We start from the raw sequence: 24,593 nt of genomic DNA, 5'->3' as shown, positions 1-24,593 counted from the left end.
GTAGTTTAGCTTCCCACTATCGGACCCACATCAGCTTTATTCAAACACAAGTAAATATTTTTTTTCTCATCATCTGTGCCTTTAAAAAATCTTTCTCAATTTGCTGCAAGTGTTTTCTTTTTGTTTTTTTCCAGAATCCTAGCCCTTTCCTTTCCTGCAGCAGTTTTCCGGTGGCACATATGTGGATCAAATAGGTAATAAAAATACAATGCAATAAAAAAAAATAGAAATCCAAACAGTGCAATCTTCGATGTATTATGGGATACACTCATCTGGGCAGAAGGATTGGACACTGCAAAAGAAGTAATCTGCAGAACTGCTGAGTTGGTATTTTTCCAGTAAGTCCTAACCTATATAGGCCACAGCTAAGAAGAGAAATGTCTTCTATTCAGGTCTAACCATAAGAGCTTGTGCAGACTATTGCTCAACAACAAATAGTTTATTTTGTTTTGCACCTTAGAGGAAGATTATGAAACAGAGAGATCTAACTTATATCCTATTCATCACAGGATATTCACTTCAGTGATTCAGAAGGTGGATTTAATCGAACAATGTGCTGTTGGAAGTTTATTGTCTATACATAAAGGAAAAAAATCATAAAAATAATGGCAGGAAGGGCTGTTTAAAAAAACGATTAACAGTTAACATTATCTAGACTCAGACAAGATAATCTCTGTTGGAGAGATGAATTTCACCTGGTGATTAGTTAATCAGAAATGTGCAGAATTAAAGAAAGGCGTAATCCCAAAAGAGCTTGAAATACTGAGGTTGAGCAGATCGCATGTGCAAACTTGTTTTCCTTTTAGAGACAATATCAGAAAGCAAAGCAGAGTAAATTAAGAGTAAATGTTTTGCCTAGCATGTCAGCTGCAGGATTGTATTGGTTTTAAAATATCACTTACAGGCTATTAGGATGAAACATCCGAGACTGTTCACACGCTCATAAAGACACATCTGTATTCTCTTTTTGCTGACACATAAAAGAAGTATCATATAGCAGATCTAGGCTTAGGAATATTATTCTTATTGACTAGAAAAGTGTTATATAAATTAAATCTATGCAGTATCTAACAGCAAGATTTACATTTACATCAAGCTTAGGGTATAATATATATATATATATCCATCCATCCATTTTCTGTCATGCTTAATCCCAGTGGGGTCGCGAGGGATGCTGTTGCCTATCTCCAGCTTTCTATGGGCAAGAGGCGGGGTACACCCTGGACAGGTCGCCAGTCCATCGCAGGGAGAAACAACCATTCACGCGCACACTCACACCTAAGGAGAATTTTAGAGAAGCCAATATATATGTTGTCTATAAACGTTTTGCTGCAAAAATTCACAATCGAAGATTGTCCTGCAAAATAAAACGTTGATGACCAAGACTGGGGTCCCCCAAAACTTGTGGAAATGGAATTCAGGAATAGTTACAATTCTGAATTTCTATGGGTCTGTCAAAAGAACTAGGCTACATCACTTGGTTTACAGGGTGCAGAGACCAGAAGGGTCATAGAAAAGGTAAATGGAGAGGATAAAGTAAAAGGGATTAAATGATAGGTGAATGAAGTGTGTTTTTTAAATATCCATTCAGAAATACAATCATAAAACAATTGCAGTATAAATTAATGAATACATCTTACAAGTCCTCTCTAATAATTAAATCTAAAATGTGCAATTGGAAGATTCATTTCAAGCTGGATTTCTGATTGTATGATTTAAATGTTAAATTTGGAAGTTTTTCTTTTTCAGTGACTGGATAATATTGACTGATCTGGTGGGAGCTAGTCTGTTACCTGCTAACTGTTAAGAAGCCATCTATGCCACATGCTGTGGTGTGTCATGTGAGCAGTTTAGCCTATTTGATTAAGTAGGCTATGCACATCAAGCACTAGAGCAGCTGGAAGTATTGGCTTAAATAATCATAGAAAGTCATAGCATTTGCAGGCTTTTTTTGTCTGTTTTCAGTCAAACAAATAAAAAAAATTGGACCGGCGTGTTATATTTGAATAGAACATGCATAACACATATTTGAACTGCAAATGAAAAGTTTGTTTATTCTAGTGAAATTCTGTGAATTTCCTTTTTTACACATTTAGAAAATGTCATAATTTTTTTTGTATATATATATATATATATATATATATATATATATATATATATATATATATATATATATATATATGTGTATATATATATATATATATATACACTATATTGCCAAAAGTATTTGCTCACCCATCCAAATTATTGGAATCAGGTGTTCCAATCACTTCCATGGCCACAGGTGTATAAATTCAAGCACCTAGGCATGCAGACTGTTTTTACAAACATTTGTGAAAGAATGGGTCGCTCTCAGGAGCTCAGTGAATTCCAGCGTGGAACTGTGATAGGATGCCACCTGTGCAACAAATCCAGTCGTGAAATTTCCTCGCTCCTAAATATTCCACAGTCAACTGTCAGCTGTATTATAAGAAAATGGAAGTGTTTGGGAACGACAGCAACTCAGCCACGAAGTGGTAGGCCACGTAAACTGACGGAGCGGGGTCAGCGGATGCTGACGCGCATAGTGCGAAGAGGTCGCCAACTTTCTGCAGAGTCAATCACTACAGACCTCCAAACTTCATGTGGCCTTCAGATTAGCTCAAGAACAGTGCGCAGAGAGCTTCATGGAATGGGTTTCCATGGTCGAGCAGCTGCATCCAAGCCATACATCACCAAGTGCAATGCAAAGCGTCGGATGCGGTGGTGTAAAGCACGCCGCCACTGGACTCTAGAGCAGTGGAGACGCGTTCTCTGGAGTGACGAATCGCGCTTCTCCATCTGGCAATCTGATGGACGGGTCTGGGTTTGGCGGTTGCCAGGAGAACGGTACTTGTCTGACTGCATTGTGCCAAGTGTAAAGTTTGGTGGAGGGGGGATTATGGTGTGGGGTTGTTTTTCAGGAGCTGGGCTTGGCCCCTTAGTTCCAAGGAAAGGAACTCTGAATGCTTCAGCATACCAAGACATTTTGGACAATTCCATGCTCCCAACTTTGTGGGAACAGTTTGGAGCTGGCCCCTTCCTCTTCCAACATGACTGTGCACCAGTGCACAAAGCAAGGTCCATAAAGACATGGATGACAGAGTCTGGTGTGGATGAACTTGACTGGCCTGCACAGAGTCCTGACCTCAACCCGATAGAACACCTTTGGGATGAATTAGAGCGGAGACTGAGAGCCAGGCCTTCTCGTCCAACATCAGTGTGCGACCTCACAAATGCGCTTCTGGAAGAATGGTCAAAAATTCCCATAAACACACTCCTAAACCTTGTGGACAGCCTTCCCAGAAGAGTTGAAGCTGTTCTAGCTGCAAAGGGTGGACCGACGTCATATTGAACCCTATGGATTAGGAACGGGATGTCACTTAAGCTCATATGTGAGTCAAGGCAGGTGAGCAAATACTTTTGGCAATATAGTGTATATATATATTGTGTTTATATTGTGGTTCAGCCTCAGTTCCTGAGGTATAATTTGATAACGGGTTCGACTTGTCATCAATGAATAAATTCACATAAACTCAGTGGGAGTGAGTGCCTCTGGGTTCCATGGTGTCTTCTAAGCCTTGTTCAGGGATGGAGGTGCAGCTAATGTGTATTGATCGGGGATCCTTTCTGAAATCCTCTAGCTGTAGTTTGATGCCCCTCCAGGGAGGATTCCTGCTGTTTTAGCACGGTCAGTCCATCTGTCTCTGTCTAAAACTCTCTGATCAAATTCATAAAGACACAGGAGAGCTGGTTGTTTTTCCATGTCTCAAAGATCAATATGAGCCAATACATCAGCATCCACTTCAGGGTTTCAAGTACATACCGTAATGGCAGCATGCTTTGCTGTTAAAGCAGAAAAAAATTAGCTCAAAAACAATCAGGTATGGCAATAATAATATACAAGAATATAATATTATGATGTCTAGTTACTGCCATGAAGCAGAATCTCCATAGTGTGACTTCTCATGAGGTGTGTACCATGCTTTTTATGTTTATGACTTATAATAAGCAGATTTTCCTTTGTCTGGTTTATTTGGTAGAGATTTCAGCCTGAGTGAAGGAGGGGGACTAACAGTCCATGATAAAAGCCTTGTTTTCTATATAAAATCTCCCCATTTTTGGCCCACAGCATTGAAATAATTGAGAAAAAAATAGTAATAATCCAGAAAACTGTAGAATTCCAGAAATTAGTTTCTTGCCCTTTTTTAAACCTGCAAAACAACAACCTTAAAAACGATCAATATATGAATGTAAAGATCAAAGCTAACTAAGATAGTTGCATCATCTGGTCATGCAACACCATCACCTTTGACTTGAAGTAAATATTTACTTGGAAAGTAATTATTACAGTTTATTTATTTATTTTACATTGTAAGATATTTCAAATTTTAGGTATAGTGTAAATTAACAGTTCCAAAAACATATTTTCAAATAAAACTTTAAATGTAAATTTGACTTGGTGAAATTTACATTTTATTTCTTTCAGTTTAAAGATGCAAATTTATTTTTGGTTGCACAACCTACTTATTGCATCAAATAATAAACTATAAAAGGTTTTTTTTTTTCATGCTTTTTTTTTATCTGTGCTTCCAATAAAACAAAATAGTGCCCAGAAGAATTTTGTGCAGAACCACCATAGATTGTTTGTGCAGGAAAGCGTCATTAATACTCACCTGTGTCACTTTTGTCCATCATCTTTTATCAAGACAAAATGAATTGCATCTGCCTTTCAAATCATATTTATCCCAGTTCAGGTCTTTCTTTTTCCCTGAAAACAAATGCATTTTCTGCTTCATATTAGAACAATTGTTGATGCCATCCTTAGAAGTCATAACAACACAGTCACAAAGTGATGCCTTACATACCAACTAAAGACAGCTTACAAACTAAACCTGGCTCAGTCAGTACAAATGTGGTTTTAAAATCAATTCAGCTCTCTTCTCTTTGTTGCCAATATAAAGAAAACAAATTTATAAGCAATCTTTTATTACCACAGCAATCAGACATTCCTGGCTTTTTAAATTGAATTGAATTTCTTCCATGAAACAAAGTCATCCTCAGTAAGACTGGAAAAACGTCACAGTAGGTTCTTTGGATTCTTTGGCCTCCTTTGGCTTCTGTTCTAGCTAAATAGCCACCTTAGAGGCAGCGTGGGAACTGTAGGCCTATATGAATGGAAAATTACCGGTAGAGGCAGAAAATAGTGTCTCCACCCAATGTATAGCTGATAAACAATTCAAAACCAACCTTTCTGTTTTAGTCTTTAATCCTTGCAGTCCTCTGACATAAAAAGATTCAAATAGTTTTGCTATGAGGTAACTTGGAGATGCTAAACTTGATTGATAACATATAATTGTTTTCATTTATATTTAAGTGAAACTTGTACAATCAGTTCTGGCTACAAAATCCATTTTTTAATGGTGTAAACTGCTGTGAAAATTAAATTTTTTTTACAGAGCAAATTGATTTGAATTTACGACCACAGTTAAAGGCAAATCATTTAGTTATCAAACCTTGGTCAATTAACAGGCAATTAATGTAATAAAAATTATAATCACCTACTGTAAATTGGGTTTGTTGGTGACATTTTGATTTTATTTGTTCGAACATGATTGTTTTAACAGGGTATGTCCCAATTCAGCAGCTGCATCCTTCAAAGGCCATATTTATGAGCCGATTACATCATAACGCTGCGACAAAGGCTGTCCCAATTCACCAGTCCATCCAACAGATGTGTCATTATGGTTCCTGATTTGAAGGAGATGCCTTAAGTACCACCATTTCCCATGATTCTTTGCAGCTCGAAACTGATTGCTCAAATTTTGGCATTAATGGTGATGGGCAAAATTGTGATTGGAAATTGACATTTTAGGGTTTCTGTGACCCAAAATCGATTTTAACATGTTTTTTACATGAGAATGTAGCTTAGCCAAATATCTGCTCTGTTTTTCATCATTTTACTTAATTTCAAAAGAGCTCATGCTGGCAGCTGTCTGGGAGGGTCTTCCTCTCCTGTCTGGCGCTATGGTAAAGGTGAGAAGGGTTGGTGAATTCTAGACTGTTCCAATAAACGGCTTTGTTGTTTTTGAGATCTTTAAATGATGCAGACCCTAAATTGGGACACACCCAGAAAAAAAAAATAAAATAAAAAAATGGGGATAAAAAAGGAAAGACATGTATAACCTTTAGACTAAAAAGTGATGTAACATCTTTTATATGAATTTAAAAAAAATACTTTCTTTGATTTAAGAGTGATGATCAGTTTAATATCAGGTATTTTCATTTTGTTGCAAACCAGCTCTATTTGGAAGAAAATCGCTTTCTTGGAAAGCCAGAGAACATCACTTAGGCTGAACTCAGCAGGAATCCTTAAAACTAATAACTGAGGGAACAGATAGCATCTGGGCATCTCCTCACACTAAACCTCCTGGCTCCCCTTTTCATTTTAACAGTTTGCTCCAGCTCTTCTGTCTTCCCGTTATACATGGGAATCAAATTACACATACAGTGATGCTTATTCATGTCTATGTTAGCGTAAACAGGCCTTCACCATCAGAGGTGTTAGAGGCTACCATTTTATCCTATAAAGAAATGATTGAGTCTTAAGTGGGAGAGAAAATGTTTAATTTGCCTTTGACACTATGGGGTTTGTATTTGTTATTGAACATCCATTCAGCCATCCATTTTTTTGTCATGCTTATCCCTGCAGCATGAGGGGTGCTGGTGTCTATCTCCAGCTATCAATGGGCGAGAGGTGGGATACTCTCTGGACAGGTCGCCAGTCTATCACAGGGCTCTTATTGTATATCGCGTTTATTATTTTCTTTGAACCAACGTAAAAAAAAGCAGTCTTTGCTGCAAAGCATCCCATCTCTGTCTGGTTGCTGTCCGTTTGATGACTTCGCCATATTACACCAATTCTGATGTTCAGGCTCCTCTTTAAGAGGGCTGAGCAAAGACTTCTCACTAAATCTTTGGCCTTCGCTAACAGAAAACAGTTGCCTTTGCTGTGCAGATTAGAAGCTAAACGAACATCTTTGTGTAAAATTTGAGCAGAAATGATCATTCATACATCACTGAGCAGAGAAAGTGGGCCTGTTGTTTACTGGGCAGGTGTGGCATGGTCAAGGTAGGTGCTTCCAGGAGAGAGTAACAGCATCCTAGTGATGGTCACTGTTTTTTCCAGGACAAAAAGGGGCTGCTGATCAGAGAACAAAATGAATGAGGATTCCTCAATAATGAATGATTCAGGCTAAATACTATTTTGGACATATTTTGAAGATGGAATGGTATTATAACATGGTTAAAAGCTTGAAAATGGTTGACTTTGTGTTAAACATTTCATTGCATAGGTCTAGCTTGCATTTTATCTATCAATTTCTCAAAAAAGGAAAAAAAAACTCAAATTTAAAGTGAACTTGCAAGGGACTCAAAAGGAACTTAAGGAGAACATTTTAATTTCTTCTCATACATTTAGATTTATAAGATGAGAGTAGAGGAAATATGTTTAAGTTAATTAAATAATGTGTGCATCCTTTATCCCTCTTTTACTTCAAAAGAGGGATTTGAAGTTTCTTTCTCCATGTCTGCTTCTGTCTCCCTGAATCCCAGTCGGCCTCGGCAGATGGCCGCTCACACTAAGCCTGGTTCTGATGGAGGTTTCTTCCTGTTAAAAGAGAGTTTTTCTTCTCCACTGTCGCTACAAGCATGCTTGGTGTGAGGTATTGCCTTCAAGTCAATCAGTCAATGCAATCAAACGGTTTTCCTTAGTTAGAAAACTTTAAATTAATTTGACTGTATGATCTGGTTGGATTGTAAAGTGCCTTTAGATGATGTGTTGTGAATTGGAGCTATAGAAATAAACTGAATTGAATTTAATTAGAAATTCTGGAGCTCACAGACGCACAATGAAAACATACTAATGCTTACATTGAGACTCTATCTCTCATTCTTATGTAGGTTTTTTTTATACCTATACCCCACAAGTGAACAGACATTAAACATCACTGGTCAACAGCTTTCTGCTTAAGATTAATCAGAGCAGCTGTTTTTTGACAAATCTAAGCGATGCTTTTAGGAAGCCAGCTTGTATGTGGGGTCATAAAAGCCCCTCATGAATGAATGATGGGTTCTAGAGGCAATCTCTACTGACCTGCATGGATAAACAAATCCAACTGGTACTTGGAAGGGCAGACAGTGCCAGAGATATTTGCACAGCGTGTGCAAACATCCATGTTAATCCTGAATGTTTTCAGAATCCTGATGCCTGAAGGAGAGCGAGATGTGCGCTTCCACATGTCAAGGTTTCCACACAGCAGTTCGGCCAGTTGTTTTATTGATCCTCACAATTTAACATTCTCGCCTGCGCTTTTGTTTTTCAAGCATCAACCTGCCCTTTGTTATAAAAAAAAAAAGAAAAACAACAAACTTATTATTCAGCTAAATGTAGCTTCTGTGCTGCACATTGCTTATGTCTGTGATAAGATTCATGGACTGATGGCTTCAAATGAATCTATTATTCTCACAAAATAAACTGTTTACTTCAATTTCAGATTTACTGCCAACTTGGGCTCAGCTAATTTTGCAAACATCTGTTTGAATGTGGATCACATCAGCAACATTTGCGTATTTGGGGTAATGTTTCTGAATATCATCCAATTTCCTCTCTCCATTCAGCTGTGGAGAAGCACTTAGCTATCAAGCTGAACATTCCTCCTCCATATTTACCAACAAGTCACTGATTGAGTCTTTCATTTCCTTTTCAAAAAGTGGACAGCAGGTTTAGAAGATATTTTATGCTTAATCCAGCTGCAAACATTTATTGAAATAAGCCAAAGCAAAACAATGAGCTATACAGTGTAAAGATGCTTGAAGCTGAGTGTAAAAGCAGAGAGAAATCATCTCCTGGTATAAAGCAAATAATTATAATAGCAAATCTAAATGAACAGATTCTTCAAGTGTTGCAACAAAAAAAAGTGTTTCCCCAATCCAAATTTATTCCAATTTTCCTTTTTCTTTGCCATATTTATTTTTCTTTTATGTTTTCAGCCTTTTTATGAGAAGAAATGAAGATTATATTATTAAATAAATTAGGTACAAAAAACAAACAATGAAACATGTTAACATTTGGAATCAGACCATATTTTATTCACCTCATTTAAATCTGTTTTTATTTTTATTTAATCTTATGACACAAAGCTTTGTACTGCAGGGGTTAGTGGAGGTGAAAACACTACATTATAAAGTTATTATTGAGAATAGCTAGATTTCATAAACTGATATTTGCCAATTCTGATTCATATCACAACATTTATTTTGTGTAAATTATGTGTTATATATATAATAATAATAAATGTTAATATGGCCAATAAACACATCCTTCCATGCCATTTCAACCAGGTTAATTACCAAAATATTCAGCAAATAGACCTGATGAGGTTCCATCTGTACATTTTACAACAGTAATCGTCATTGTACCTTTGCTATCTTCCCAAAATGAGCTCTTTCCCTCCCCAATCCAACCATTGATAACACAACTATATGCACACAAAGGAGCATACTGACAGACAACTTTTTATAGTAACCAATCAATACAGCTTTAAGTCCAGCAGACAAATTTGTGATAATTTTTGTCCCTAAAACTCATGATAATAAAAAAAATAAATACAAGAAAAAAATGCCACAATTATTATTTCAGTTCTGCATTTTTGTTTTCCTGTTTCCACCTCTTTCCTTCTTTCCGTTGGCTTCTTTATATTAGTGTGGGCCTGTCCTGTGAGCTTCTTAAAAACGAAAGGACATTTGGTATTTACTTTTACAGATTAACTTAGAAGAAGGAACAGGAGGAAAATCTTTATTGAAAGCTATTATATGAGAATTTGTAATTACTTGATTCTAGGAAGCAGTGAGTTATAATACTTTGTTGTAATTATCACCAGGAAATGTTAAAGGCACTGCTGGACTCGCTCTAAAATGTTATTTATGACCTTTTTCAAACTTTACATAGAAAACTGAATGATTTTTTTTTTTTACTACAATAGGGTAAATATTTGATTTCTCCACCAAAACAAAAGTTTTCTTATATTAATTACAGATGTTCCATGAAAATGAACTTCAGCAGTCACTTATTTCCTTTTGTCACAGCTTAGAAAGTCAGATTATAGCTTTGTGGTATCTGAACTGCGGGAGTTTTGGATTAGCAGAGAAAATGAGTGAGTGAGGAGTGAGAGAGAGAGAGAGACAGACGAAGACATTTACAAAGAAAGAGCAAGCTAAGCTAATCAGGCGCAAGAGTGCTGAGGGGGAAAAGTGCCGTCACCGTGGGTCTCCTGCCCTTGACTCGAAACACAGAAAGTGAAAAGAGCTGCAGAGAAGCTGACAGCAGGAATGGATCAAATTAAAGCTGAAAGTGGAAACTGCAGAGAAAAGCAAATCGAGACATAAACTCCATTACGGCTCTTAGGTCGGCTCAGATCAGATTTTCGGTGTCATTTCTTTTTATGTATATTTAAAGAGTAACCAGCTGCTTAAACTCAACTGCTGTATCATCATAAATGCCTTGACATCAGGTTTAACTTTGCTTTGAGGTGATATGAACTGTCCTCTTAATGACTGGAGGGTTTTATATAGTGCAATCTAAACACAGACAAAACTTTGGTAACTATCAGAAAATAAGTTAATAATTCATTTTCTAAAATAACTTTTTTATAACATTTTACCAAATGTGCTGTGATACTTTTAGATTGACTTTGACAGCTTTATAATAGTATCAAAAACTTAAATGTTACAGCTGAAACTATCTGTGCATTTTATTAGCATCTTGTGTTAAACCAGCTCAATATGTTGCTTATTCACAAAGCAAAATAGAGAACTGGCATTTCTAACAATTGCACTATCCTTAGTAAATAATTGTCTCTGTCTTGTTTATTTGAACAGTCCGCCTTTTGTCCTTTGTTATTTTTCGATTCCGCTCAAGTTTAGCCAAGTTGACATTTTGTATTTTAAAGTCTTCCTAAAGATTTTGTATTGCATTTTGATCTGGACTTTGACTAGGCCATTCCACTACACCACCAGGTTTTGATCCAAACCATTTTATTATGGTTTTTAAGGTTATTGTGGTCATTTTGGAGAGAAGTGTCAGAATTTGTTTATAGATGTTCGAGATCGGCCTGTTTTTTCAGTGTAGTCCTGTTTCTCTGACTGTAGCTTTGCAGTTGCTTTTCATATCTCTGCTTCTGTCTCCTTGAACCCCCACACGGCCTCGGCAGATGGCCGCTCACACTGAGCCTGGTTCTGATGGAGGTTTATTCCTGTTAAAAGGTAGTTTTCCTCTCCACTGTCGCTACAAGCATGCTTAGTGTGAAGGATTGCCTTTGAGTCTATGAGTCAATGAAATCAACTGGTTTTCCTTAGATAGAAAACTTTGAATAAATTTGACTGTACAGTATGATCTGTTGAACTGTCAAGTGCCTTGAGATGACGTGTGTTGTGAATTGGCGCTATATAAATTAATTGAATAGAAATTGAAATAGAATTTTGTTTTATTTTAAGCTAAACCTACAACCAATTACAGTATTTGGCAGCCTCTAAACCATTTCCTTGTCCTCGCAATGCAGGTATGCTTTTCTTCCATTGTGTTTTCACCGTCTACTCAGAAAAGAGTGGAGAGGTCCAAAAATGTGTGAGATCATTTCCAACAAAAACCAAGATGTGCTTAAAGAAGCAACTTAATCTTTTAACCAAGAACAACTAAAAGCAGTTTCAAATAAGTCATAATGGGAAAAGGTCTAAAAGCGGTTCTCATTCTAATACGCTCTACTGTATGTATGTAATATTGGAAGAGTAATTGGCAAATCTTCTGCTGTTATATTAAAGCATTTGACCTTTTCCTACATTTTCAAAGTAAGTTGACCTTTTTGGTTGCAAAAAAAAATGTTATCTGGAGAGCCCAACTATCCTCTCAGGTCTCTTAGCTTGTAATTCTGATAAAATAATTTCAGTGAAGCATGAAGTGCATGAATCAATATGTTAATATCTAGAGTCATAAAAATATATTGATATTATAAAGACCTTTAGACAGAAACAGATTTTTTTTAACACCAAATGACCTGAAAATAACATAAAGAGACTAAATGTTGAAATAAATTTAGCAGAGAACAGAGTTAGGGAAGATTTTGGTTTGTTGGGAAAGGGAAAAAAATAGGTTTAATCAACGAGGCAGGAGGTTTGAACCCACATATGGTTGGATGCAATGGAGGAAGACATGATATGGATAAGGCAGTGGGTGGTGAAGGGAGATGAAGAATGAAGGAGACAGGGGGGCAAGTGTTTGGTCACACAGTCAGTGCCTGATTAATTAAATCCTCTGTTTGTGTGTACACAATGAGCAGGCGGCTCAGTGGCTCGTCTGGCACTTTGCCGAACACTGCCTCGTTTTTCTCAGAGTCTGCACCAATCGAGCCTTCTCTTTTGCTTTTCCAATAATGCGTACAAATTACCTCATAAGAAATAGTTTGCTATTTTATTATAATATTTGATACTTAAATCCAGTATTATGATTTTAAAAAATGCATATTATCTGTTATTTTATAATTCAATTTAAAAAAGAATTGATATTATAGATCATGTGTTACGCTATATTTTGTCCAACACAAGGGGAAAGACTGCTGACTTAAATGTTGTCCACCAGATTATTGCTAAAGGAGCAGGTTTTTCACAGAGAGCTGTATACAAACGTATTAACAGAAAGCTGAGTGGAAGATAGAGAGAGAAAAAAAAAAACTGGTGCAAAAACATGCACAATCATCGTGAAAAACTGCAAGCCTGAGAAGATGTGACAGCTCTTAAGAGGCAGCCTCTGAAGTTTCCGCATCTTTAACTTTCATAATGTTCAAACTCACTGGAGTCTTGTTTCAGGGTATTTTGGAGAACTTGACGCTGATTTCAGATATCGATTTTATATTTTATTAGAACCCAGCCCATATCAACACTGCCATAATTTCATAGGTTTGATGAGCATGATGTTACTGTGACTGTCCACCAAACTGGGCTGACATAAACCCCATGGAGAATATATTAAGGATTGTAAATGGCAAAGATACGAGACAAAAAAAACAACAATGCAAGGAGATCAAAGATAAGTGGCTGTACAGAAAACTGCAGCAAAGAAACCAGCTTTGATCATCTTGATGAAACTCTACACAAAAAGAGGCCCCAGCAAAGTGAATATATCAACACCCATCTCAGAAAGATGATATGTCTGCAGTGGAGAAAAAAAGATGTTTTTTAAGCAGTATAGTCATTTTCCAATAGATCTATGTCAGATCCATGTCCATCGACATAGTGCCCGACTTTTATACTCAACTTCTTTCCCTGCCATTGTGTGAGAGACAGACAATGAACGCTGCACACATACCCACAAAATGAACGCTTACTACATCGGCCTGGCTGCTACTTAACGCATGACTGCACATTCCCATAAACACACACATGCTCAAACACAATAGTGACAGCCTGAAGAGACACATATACTTGTTAACTGCAGAGCAACGCAACTGCATAAATGCACTTATTCAATTATTATTATTAGTCATGGCATGAAGGATTTGTGTAAGTGCAGAAGTACATGGGTGCTGGGGAAAAAAAATCTAAACATCTAAAATGAGGGATCAGGTTTTAAAGATATGTTTGAAGTAGTGATGAAGAAATGTAAAAATAAAACAGGCAAAATCTGGTAGATCCAGTGGATGTGATTTGTTGTATTTTTTCTTTTTCTTTTTGGCTTTTAAATTGTGCAGTCCTATCAATTTTTGTAATGTAATGTATTTAAAATTATAGGACTGCACAGTGGGTAGCAGGTAGCGCTGCATCCTTGCAGGAAGACAGTTTCAGGTTCGATTCCCGGCCCGGGGTCTCTCTGCATGGAGTTGGCATGTTCTCCCTGATCATGCGTGGGATTTTTCTGGGTACTCCGGCTTTGTTCCACAGTCCAAAAACATGACTGTTAGGTTAATTTGCTTCTCTAAATTTTCCTTAGGCGTGAGTGTGCGTGAATGGTTGTTTGTCCTGTTTGTCTCTGTGTTGCCCTGCGACAGACTGGCAACCTGTCCAAGGTGTACCCCGCCTCTCACCCGTAGACAGCTGGAGATCAGCATCCCTAGCGACCCCAGCGGGGATAAGCGTGACGGAAAATGGATGGCTTTTAAACTGAGCAAGATATGAGTAATCTAAAACAAGAAACAAACCATTATGGTAAGTGCACCTGTTTGCTTTCTCTCTAAATCCTGCAGAGACAAGGCCATAAACCTAACCTGAGAGTGTAAGAAAAAGACAAAGGACCAATGGAAACTAAATGGAAATAACTTTGTTGTTTCTTGCTGAAACACAAGCAGGACATTCTTTATTGATGAGAGAAAGAGAGAGACATATTGATAGATTATTTTCATAAAGTGTTTAAAAAATCAAGTATCAACTGTAGCATCTGTTTGTTAAAATAAAATAACTTTGCAGATGTGCAGAGTTTTTAAAGGTTGTAATGAAAGCGTCAGATTAAAGACCATTGGGAGGCTTTTCAATGATATATAAATGCTGCATCTAGTTTTGCAAACACCCGAACAATTAAAAAAATTCCGTATTTTATGTTGCTAAACATATATAGAAATATGTAAAAGATGTGGCAATAAAACATAACGTAATAGTAAAAAACACTTCTGCAATGTTTAAGAGAATGCGGTGAAACTCTTAGAAGCATTCGGGAGAAGGCGCCCTCTTTAATCTGTTTTAGTGTTTAAAGATAACAATTTTGTTGACAGATACCCAAAAGCGTGAAATGATATACTATTTGGTTTATTCAAAAAGATAATCTACTCATATTAAATTAAATGGATAATATTCAGGTTAAATTAGGGCAAATGACACACTGTGCTTCAGCTATGTTGCTAACAGGAAAGACAGAATAAATAATGAAAGATGTTCTTGGGTTGGGTAAATGATAAAGCTGTTTTTGGAAGGATGGCACAGCCTGTTGTGCAAACACAAACCCAGTGACTGGAGCCAAAGCTGCCACTGCAGACTCACTGATAGTAACCTTGCTAAATGTATAATTAGTTGCTTCTTATTTCCCACAGGTCTGGTTACCATTGGCCAGGTGAGATGCTTATTTTGGCTAAATTATAGACTGAATAAACCCACTCCTTTTCTTCTAGATAAACACAGATGAATGTAGCATTAGGGAATCATGAAATCCTGTTGGTGGGTAAATACCCTCTCATCAGTTCAGCTGGTTTATTATCCCCCAAATATTAACACTGCAGAGATAAGACCGCAATACTGTTACTCAAATTATTATTACTTTTTGACTTATTTTTACAGATTTTTCTTATTGAAAAAAAAATAAAGAGAAAAAAATGACATAATAAAATAGTCTTTAGTAGCGATATCATAAATTCATACAGTATCTGTCTTCCAATGATACATAATTGGATACCTTTTAATTTTATGCATTAGTAACAGTGGTACATTCACTAGCAACTTTATTAAGTACATCTTGCTAGCACTGGGTTGGTCCCACTTTTGATTTTAGAATTGCCTTAATACTTTATTGCATGCATTGAATAAGAGTTTTGTCCATATTGACATGATAGCACTACATAGATGCTGCAGATTTGTTGGCTGCACATCAATGATGCAAATCTCCTCTTCCACCACATCCCAAAGGGGCTCTATTGGACTGAGGTCTGGGTGACTGTCTGAGGAGGCCATTTGAGTGTAGAAAACTCATGTTCAAGAAACCATCTGGAGAAGATTCATGCTTTATGACAGGGGGTGTTTTCCTGCTGGAAGTATCCATCAGAAGATGGGTACGTGATCGTCATAAAGGGAAGGACATGGTCAACAACAATGCTCAGCTAAGCTGTGGCAATTGGTACTAAGATGTCCAAAGTGTGCCAGGGAAATCTCCCCCACACCATGATACCACCACCAGCCTGAACCGTTGATACAAGGCAGGATGGATGCTTTCATGTTTGTGACGCCAAATTCTGACCTAACCATCCGAATGTCGCAGCAGAAATAGAAACTCATTAGACAGGGCAGTTTCTTCAATCTTCTTCTGGTGAGCCTGTGTAAATATTAATCTCAGTTTTCTGTTCTCAGCTGAAAAATGGTTTTATTTTGTGTCTATCTGTTTTTATGTTTATCTAAAACATTTTCTTCAGTAGACTCATCTTGCGGCTGGCTGCCCTGACCCATTCTGCCACATGGAAAAACTAGGCCCAAATAATGTTTTAATATCAAAAACTGCTTAAAAAGCTTCAGATTCATCCTTACAGAGTACATTCAGCTTAGGGCATGACCAAAAAACATGGGTATGATCTGCTTTCTGCCTACTACATTTTCTGGAGCATCTTTCAAACAATTCTAAGGAAATCTGGAAAACCTCATTATCATTTTCCACTTAAACTTCCTCAATGTGTATACATTTTTTAATTTAACGGTTTCTTAATCTCACCTGTGTTTAATTCGATTCTTATTGCCTTTTATGAACAAAATTTGCAGATCTAACTGAACTGCAGATTTCTTCCTAACTGAACATCACTCAAAGTCTGAGCTCTGATTTCACTTTAGTCTTGTGATTCAGTTTGGGTCTGTTAAGTGTCTATTGTTCGAGAATTTAAATTCAGTGTTAAGTCTTAAATGTTGAAGACTGGGTATAAGCAAATAGTAAAACTATTAAAGATTGCTCAATCTGTCGTCAGGTTTCAAAACTGTTTGTTAAAAGATTATGATTAATAAACTTCACAAGATTGAGCTATATAGATTTCATTAAACCTTCTGTCTCAGGTTTTATTGTTTCAGCGAATGGGATTATCAGATTCTATCAAGTGTACCGGTAATTGTGGTTTACCCCAGATATGCTAGTCATTCAATCAAAGAGTTTCATAAATGAAGGTCATTTGGCAGCATCAAACAGTGGTTAAGTAACAACTATGAAAAGCTTAGCTCACCTGAGACTAAAACTGTGATTATTGCTCCTGAAAATTAGATTCTTTGCTGTTGTTCAGTCCAGCCTTAGAAACCTGGGTGTTATTTTTGATTACGCAATGTGTTTAGAGCAACTCACAAGGACCATCTCAGAAATATTTAACTGAATAACTTGGATTCTGCAGCTTCTTATCTATATGTTTTAACAAGAACTTGATCTGCTGCAGAATGCTGAAAACATGGCTGTTAGGTTTAAAACATAAATAATCAAGAAACATAACGACTGTTTTGACTCTTAGGCCACGTCAGAAAGGACTTAAAAACTCTGATTTTATCTTTCAGGTATGGAAAGTTCCCATTTTTACACACCTAAAGACATTCTTTCATAAGTGGGCTTTCAATTATAAAACCAACAATTTTAGATTTTTACATCATGTTTATATGCATTAATGTCTTTAACTTTTTACCTATATGCACAATTTTTATTTAATTTTAGCTTATTATGAAGCACTTTGTTATGCTAAGGTGCTACATAAATACATTTCATAGACTTTGTTGTTTTTTTGCTCCCAAAAAAGAGTTTTTTGGAGCAAAGTATTTAAACTCTGTCCTTCCGTTTGTCCCCTTACCTACTAAATACAGGATATAAAGCCGTCTTTCTAATATTAAATAAAGCCTGTAGCTTAATTCGCAATCCAAGTCTTTATAGATTTCATTTGCACAGACCTAAAATAGAATATTAAATTTGGAGGTTTGAGGCCAGGCTTTTATTTAGGTAGTTGTAAGGTGCTGAGGTTCATGCGAGGACATTTTATTCCACGATGCAGACAGAGAGCATTTGGGACTAGAGAGAATGTTCTTTCTAATGCTTTCAACCGAACTGAAGAGGCTGTTCTTCAGGTTTGATCACATTTCATGTAATATGGCACCGTAGTGCTACAGTACATGCTTATAATAAAACAAGAACTGCATTCTTAACTAAGTCGAAAATTACTGTTTAAGTGTTCCACTGGAGTAACTGTTATTCACCAAACAGCCCAGTGAGGAAAAAAAGGTGTGTTTATGTGTGCAGCCGTTTTGGGAGGTATTTTATTAGACACGGTGGCCTCACCCACAGCAAGCCCACAGGCCAGCAGCAGCCGCTGTTAATCTCTAGCTTGTCTAGCTAGTCTGTCTCTCCCTGCATGGGTGGAGGTTACAGCAACGATGTGCATTATCGCCTTTCTCTGCACTGTGTGACTAGTTTTGTACTAATGCATCCTCTTAAGGGTGAAGGAAAGTTAGAGATATTTAAAAGGTTTATATCAAAAGAGTAAAAATATCAGTTTACCAACCTTAGATCTTTTTAAGTCAGACATATTTGCCTTGCAAAAGCATTCAGATCAATTTTCAACATGTCCTGATGTTTCAGCCACAAAGTTAAATACATTTTCTTAAGATATCATTATTAACCAGTAGCCTGCGACCTACACCTCATTGGACTGTGGCTCTTGATAAATTCAGCCTAAGATTAAGTCAAACTAAGCAGAAGGTAAAAGCCTACTTATAGAAGATTTTCTGTGGTTTTTGTTTGTATCTTTATAGAAACTAGGAAAAATAAACCAATTGAATAGTTTAATATTTTTTATTAGGCTGCAAACTACGTGCTTTTCATCGTTTTACATAAACATGGATTTTTCCAGTGTATGTGACTGTTTTATTTTTATCAAATAATTACTTTTTAAATAATAACTCTTAACAGTAGTTTAGCTCAAGGGGGTACTTTGTTGAAGTGTGGTGGATCTGCATGCATAAAAGTTTCATTTTCATTGTTCTTAAAACCCCAAATCGATTCTTCAGTTTGGCAGTAAAACACATTCCTTTTTATATCTTTCTCATCATTTCAGCTTGATGCTTTGCAAAGACTTTTACAGCTCCATAGAAACTACTTTACTGGAAGAGAAGGGCGAACATGTCTCTGTGCAGCACAATGTAGTGCATAATTACAAAGTGGAAGGATACAGATGCAGATAGAAGAGCGTGGCGCATAATTGTACCCTTCCACACTTACTTTGATAAATGCAACCAAACGCCTATATAGTAACTTAAGGTCATCTATGTGTTATTTTTTCTTAAATCCAGCTGTTTTATGAAAGTATTAGAGGTTTGTAGAGAACAATTAGTGAACCAAGAAACAAAGCAGAAAGGTCAAAGTTCATGTTAGAAAAACATGTTAAATGTGACCCTCCAGAGACACAGCATCGACAGAATCAATTTGTGGGGACGTTTCCCTTTAGCAGACACTAAATATGGATTTTTAAAAAATCAGATGTCAGAGACTTAGGCGGATGTTCGGTTTCCTAAAGATGATCAAAACCACAGATGAAACCAGATGTATGATAGAGCAGTTTGGATCACGTTTCTGCCTCCTTTACAACCCCCAAAATGTATTTATTTTCACTTTCAGTCTTACAGTAAGACTTTTACTATATTGAATTTATCTCAAGCAGATAAAACTTAAAGGACTCTGCAAAGAAAATAAATATATTTTCATATATAAATTATATGGAAACCGGTTGGTAACCTACTAATCTACTTCTTAGATTTTAAAAACATTAAGAAAAATGTCAAACCTTTACAAAAAGTATAAATAAAGTATGGATAAACTCTCCCAAACTTAAAATCTGTAGCAAATAAAAGACAAAAGCTGATAATATATTTAATCAGATTACAATTTTTAATAATTCATCAAGAAAATAAGTTTTTCATGCAGCTTTAGTTTCATTCTGCTGAAGAAATTCTTTAGAGGCAGATCATAAAAAAATATATAAAAGTACTTTTTTTAATTTTGCATTATATTCCAAGACACTTCTGTTTTTTTTTTTCTTCAACATTTCAGTCAAAGTTAATATCGAGCAAAGACCTTGCAAAGCAGCATGCTGCAGACCCCTCACTTAGACCAGTGTTGAATAAAGAATTCATGGCAGATTTTAAAAGGAAAAAGCTGCCCATGCATAGCCTAGTAAACTAGCCCCACCCGCCAGCGGCCAAAATGATTTTTGCCTACGAGTTGGTCTAGCCTCGATCAATGACCCAGGCCCTATAACTGGCAGGCCAATCACAACGCAGAGATGTGTTCTGAATTTCGGGATGCAAAGTGGGCGGGGTTCGAGGGCGTGACGACAAAGCTGTGCGACGCTGGAGAAAGAACAACAAGGAAGATGGCAATAACTATTGAACAGTTCTCGTTTGACTCCGCTTTGCAATCAGTTTTGGAAGGATTAGACCTGGGGTTTTCGTTGAAACATGAGCAGGAAGAGGCTCTATGCTCATTCTTTTTTAAGAGGGACGTATTCGCCGTTTTACCAACAGGCAGATAGATTTGCCGTCACAGGTCGTGATTATATACTGATAATGTCAACTTGCCTCGGCTATATTCCGCTGAGACAGATAACGTTGGCTTGTCTGTTTTGTGGCGGAGCTTCTTCAAGTCTCTCTGTTTACGAGCGTGTAGGCTCCTGAGCTCTCTTTTCAGCAGCTGTTTGTTATGCGGGGGCACGTCGTTTTCAATCCACCTCCAATAAATTGGCAGGTCTCTTTCCAGTCTAGACTAAAAAGAATAATGCAACCGCTTTTGGGATTTACTTACTAATATTTAGTTACTTTAACACAATTGCTTTATGTTCTACCCAGCTAACATGAAACAATTGTGTTAAAGTAACTAAATATGATTAAATAAATGTCAAAAAATGGTTGCATTACTTTTTTCAGTGTATTCAACACCGTCGTACAAGCTCGACAGACTCAATTGGTGTAATCGTAACGTTCACTCCAACTTTCTGTAATCTTTCTGCCACTGACAACGGTTGATTGAACTTCGGAAAAGTTGTGTACAGTGGTGTAGTACACCGGCTACTCGCATCTCTTTTTTTGCACAAACGACAACAATAGTCAAACTCCGTGATCTCAACAAGTTATCCACTGCTCACATCACATGCTGTTTGTTTACACTCCCCCACCATCTTTCTGTCGCGCTTACTATGTCACAGTCAGTTGCGCTCATTGGTCAGAGGCCAGACAGCGGTTTGAAAAGACAAGAGGTTTTTCTCATTAACAATCTTCAGATGATTCATTCATCGGGCCAAACTCAATTAAACATTTAATCTCACATTTAGTCTGGTTTATCAGGCTAGCCCATGCAATAAATGCAGGCCACACTTTTCAGATTTCTGTCTGTAAAACAAATAAATAAAGCCCTTAAATAAATCCCCTTCCTTCCAAGTATTTGTGTTAGTCTGTCAGATGAAACCCCTTTATTTGTAACCTTATTGAATGTAAAAAGGTTTATGTATGAACACTTTTGAAGGTGTTATTCAAAGTACATAATAAAACCCCAGAGTGTAAAACTCAAAAAGAAAATAAACTTCCCATATTAGTAAGAAATATTTACTGTAGATGACAGATTGTGTTGAATGCAGTTCAAAATTGATGACACATTGAAATGTGTTGAGTGCTGAACTTTGTAAAAACATTCAATGAAAACAAACCGAAGCTCTCAGCAACACCTCTTTAAGCCAATGATCAGAGCAGCTCTTGTTAGGATGGTACCGTTGCTGTTATAACACAAAAAAGGTCAATAGTGCATCCTACCTGAAGTGTCCCACATGTTGAGCTCGATCCTCTGCTTGTCGATCTCAAAGCTGGCTGTGTAATTCTCAAACACGGTGGGAACATAGTTCTGAAAAAAATAAAATAAATAGATGACACTGGATGAGAGCTCAGTGTGGGAATATGAAATATGGTGGGATTTTACTTCAGACTGCTATTGTGGCATCTTCAGGGGAAGGTAGTGATGAATGTCAAAAGGAATTAGAAATGAAAGAGTGCAGAATAAAGCAATTCACTGCTTTAAGCAATTTAGATTAGATATTTAGGTCAGTTGGCTTTAGATTTCCGCAATGTTAAATTAAAATCATATGATATTATTGGTACTATCATGATAACGATAAGTCATGATAAAAAAAACAACTCCCCATGTCTTCTTTAAAGGCTATGACTGCATACTACAGCAATCTTAGCCTCACATGTACTACTGTTGAAAAATATACAGATTTAAAATATGCATCTTTATTAAACCAATGAAATAAAGAAGTGTGATTTATATCACATAGTAACCCTTAGTAACCACATTCATTTAATCATGTTTTCTGAATTTGCCAATGGAAAAAAAATGAAAGAAAAGAAAACTAGTAAAAATAAATATTCTGACAATTCATCTATTTTAGATTTTATTCATCCTAAATTTTTTCATTTAGAAGATAAATCAAAATTCCAAAGAAAACAATGAATGCCCACCCCTAGTTGGCTTTGATTTTAATAGACTGTGACAGAAAGGATTTCTTTTTAAAACTGAGGACAGTTTGCCATTAATAACAGATTTTATAAAGTATTTACAGTAGTTCAGGTGAGAGAAAAATAACTAAAATTTGTGGCAGTATAAACTGATGACATCACAAAATATGAACATAATGCCGCCCAGTAACCTAGGACATCTTTATCTATTTATTTATTTTGGACATAAATTACAGTCTAGTCCCAAAACATTAAAGCGAGATATATATATATATATATATATATATATATATATATATATATATATATATATATATATATATATATATATATATATATATATATATATATATATATATATATATATATATATATATATAAACTTTAAAGTTGTTAACACAAAGCACTTTGACTCGGTGCGCTTTGGCGATCTCAGAGCGCATCAACAATTGCCGGGGCGCAAATGCTCACAAATGAAATTAAATGAGTTTATCATTAATATTCAACTTCTTATATCACTAAACTTTTACCTATAAAACTGTTTTTCAGAGTTTTACTGCCAAAGAATTTAAAATGGATACACTGAAGCGCACTTTGGGTGGATCTTTACGCACCCCAGATTAAAAAATAGACATAAAAAACATGCGTTTGGTAAAGTGTTTACCTCTGGATACGAGTCTTTGGCAAAAACATGAAGGAGAGCCGTTTTCCCACACCGTGAGTCTCCAACCACCACAATCTTACAGCGAAGTACAGCCTTGCTCTCCATAGTATCAGTGGATGACTTTCTGCCTCCTTGTCATTTAGATCCCAGCCTATGGGCGATGGAGGAGCAGCTTTATGGTTCCTCCTGAGGAGACAGATGGTGGAGGAAACCTTCAGCCCCACAGAGTTTCTGTCAGCTTCACCATGCTCTGCGCTGCGCTGCGCTCTTCTGCCCCAACCTGCTGTGAGGTTCAATGATCATACCTGGATATAAATGGCTCGCCAATAAAGGTCTGTTTCCGTTTTAGCTCCTTCACAATAAAAGCTTGAAATACTTCTGCAATGGTTTGACATGATCTTTATCCTCAAAGACAAAATTAATCAATTTTTTCTACCAAAAACCAAAAGTATACCAACTTGAGGCAAAAGAAAAAGACTTCTACTAAAAGGACAAAAAAAATTTAACTAAAATGTTTGTTTGTTAACTCTGATTTTCAAAACTCCAAGTGTTTTCTACATCTTTTAATGGACATTTGGACATTTGAACCTTTGTTTATTATTAGAAGATTTCCAAATATTTGTTATCCATTTCTAAATATTTTTGTGTATAAAACAGAAAAACAGAATTTCCATTGAGTGGTCCTGTTTAGCTACAATTAGGAGGACTGCAGCACACCTAGCTGTGTGCAAAGGTTAGAAAAGCAGTTAGGTAGTATTTCATTCCTTATTTTCTTTAAATGTTCATTGCTTATATTTCTTTATTTAGGTCATATTTTTGTAGTCTTAATAACTTAGACACATTTTTGTGTCTAATTGTATTTTAAGTTTATTTCCTTTTTTGTCTTTTAATAAAGTTCTATATTTTCTGTTTGTAGTTTGAGTTAACTTAGTTTGAGTATTCCAAAAGTGTTTATGTTTGTTTTTAACATGGAGAGATTGAAAAAAAAAAACACACTTCTAACCATGTAATATTTTACCTCTTTCTTTTTGTGCAGAATGTTCTACATATATGTTTGTTTGTGTCAAGATGGGATAATGAGTGTATATTAAAGAGAAATTAAATAAAATCTTTTAATTTTAGCAAATGGCTGCAGTGAAACAAGGACTGCAAAATTTAAAGGGGTTCGAATACTTTCCATACCCACTGCAAATCAACTGAATAGACAAATAGGCCAACTTTAGCTTAGTAATTATTAATTTTGTCATTATTACAATATCTGATATTCCTTCTGTGTTTATATATAAAAAAGCACATTTTAAGCTTTTATTTCCCCTTTTACAGTGAAATGAGATAAACGAATAAAACACAAAACGCGAGATAAAGTCAATTAATTTGAAGAGAGATATTATGCACTTCCTGTTTCTCCTTGACTGATTATTGCTGACATGACATGATCCATAAATTTAATCAGCTTAACTAGTCAGTTTGCAATCTTAAGATCTTTAGATCTGAGATTAGAATAAATACATAAATACGTGTAATTTTTCTTTAAACATATAATAAAAACAAGAAAATGGTGTAAAGAACCTCCTATAAATCAGTGAATCTGGGTTAC

The 24,593-nt window shown here is 36.1% G+C and overlaps 1 protein-coding gene across 1 annotated transcript in view; it reads right to left on the bottom strand.

Moving 5' to 3' along the window:
* Positions 1-23,298, bottom strand: part of LOC119792214 (rho-related GTP-binding protein RhoN-like) — a 41,840-nt gene extending 18,542 nt beyond the window's left edge. The window contains exons 1-2 of the mRNA XM_038298740.1: positions 22,997-23,298; positions 21,631-21,718 (exon numbers count right to left, since the gene is read on the bottom strand). Coding sequence (XP_038154668.1) covers positions 21,631-21,718; positions 22,997-23,101 — 193 coding nt within the window. The 5' untranslated portion in view covers positions 23,102-23,298. The remainder of the gene's footprint in view (positions 1-21,630; positions 21,719-22,996) is intronic.
* Positions 23,299-24,593: the final 1,295 nt, after the last annotated feature.

Source organism: Cyprinodon tularosa, unplaced genomic scaffold (assembly GCF_016077235.1).
Source record: "Cyprinodon tularosa strain WSP-4 unplaced genomic scaffold, ASM1607723v1 ctg413, whole genome shotgun sequence".
Taxonomy (NCBI): Eukaryota; Metazoa; Chordata; class Actinopteri; order Cyprinodontiformes; family Cyprinodontidae; genus Cyprinodon; species Cyprinodon tularosa.
The sequence above is the reverse complement of the archived record's forward strand: the minus strand, read 5'-3'. Positions and strand labels throughout refer to the sequence as shown.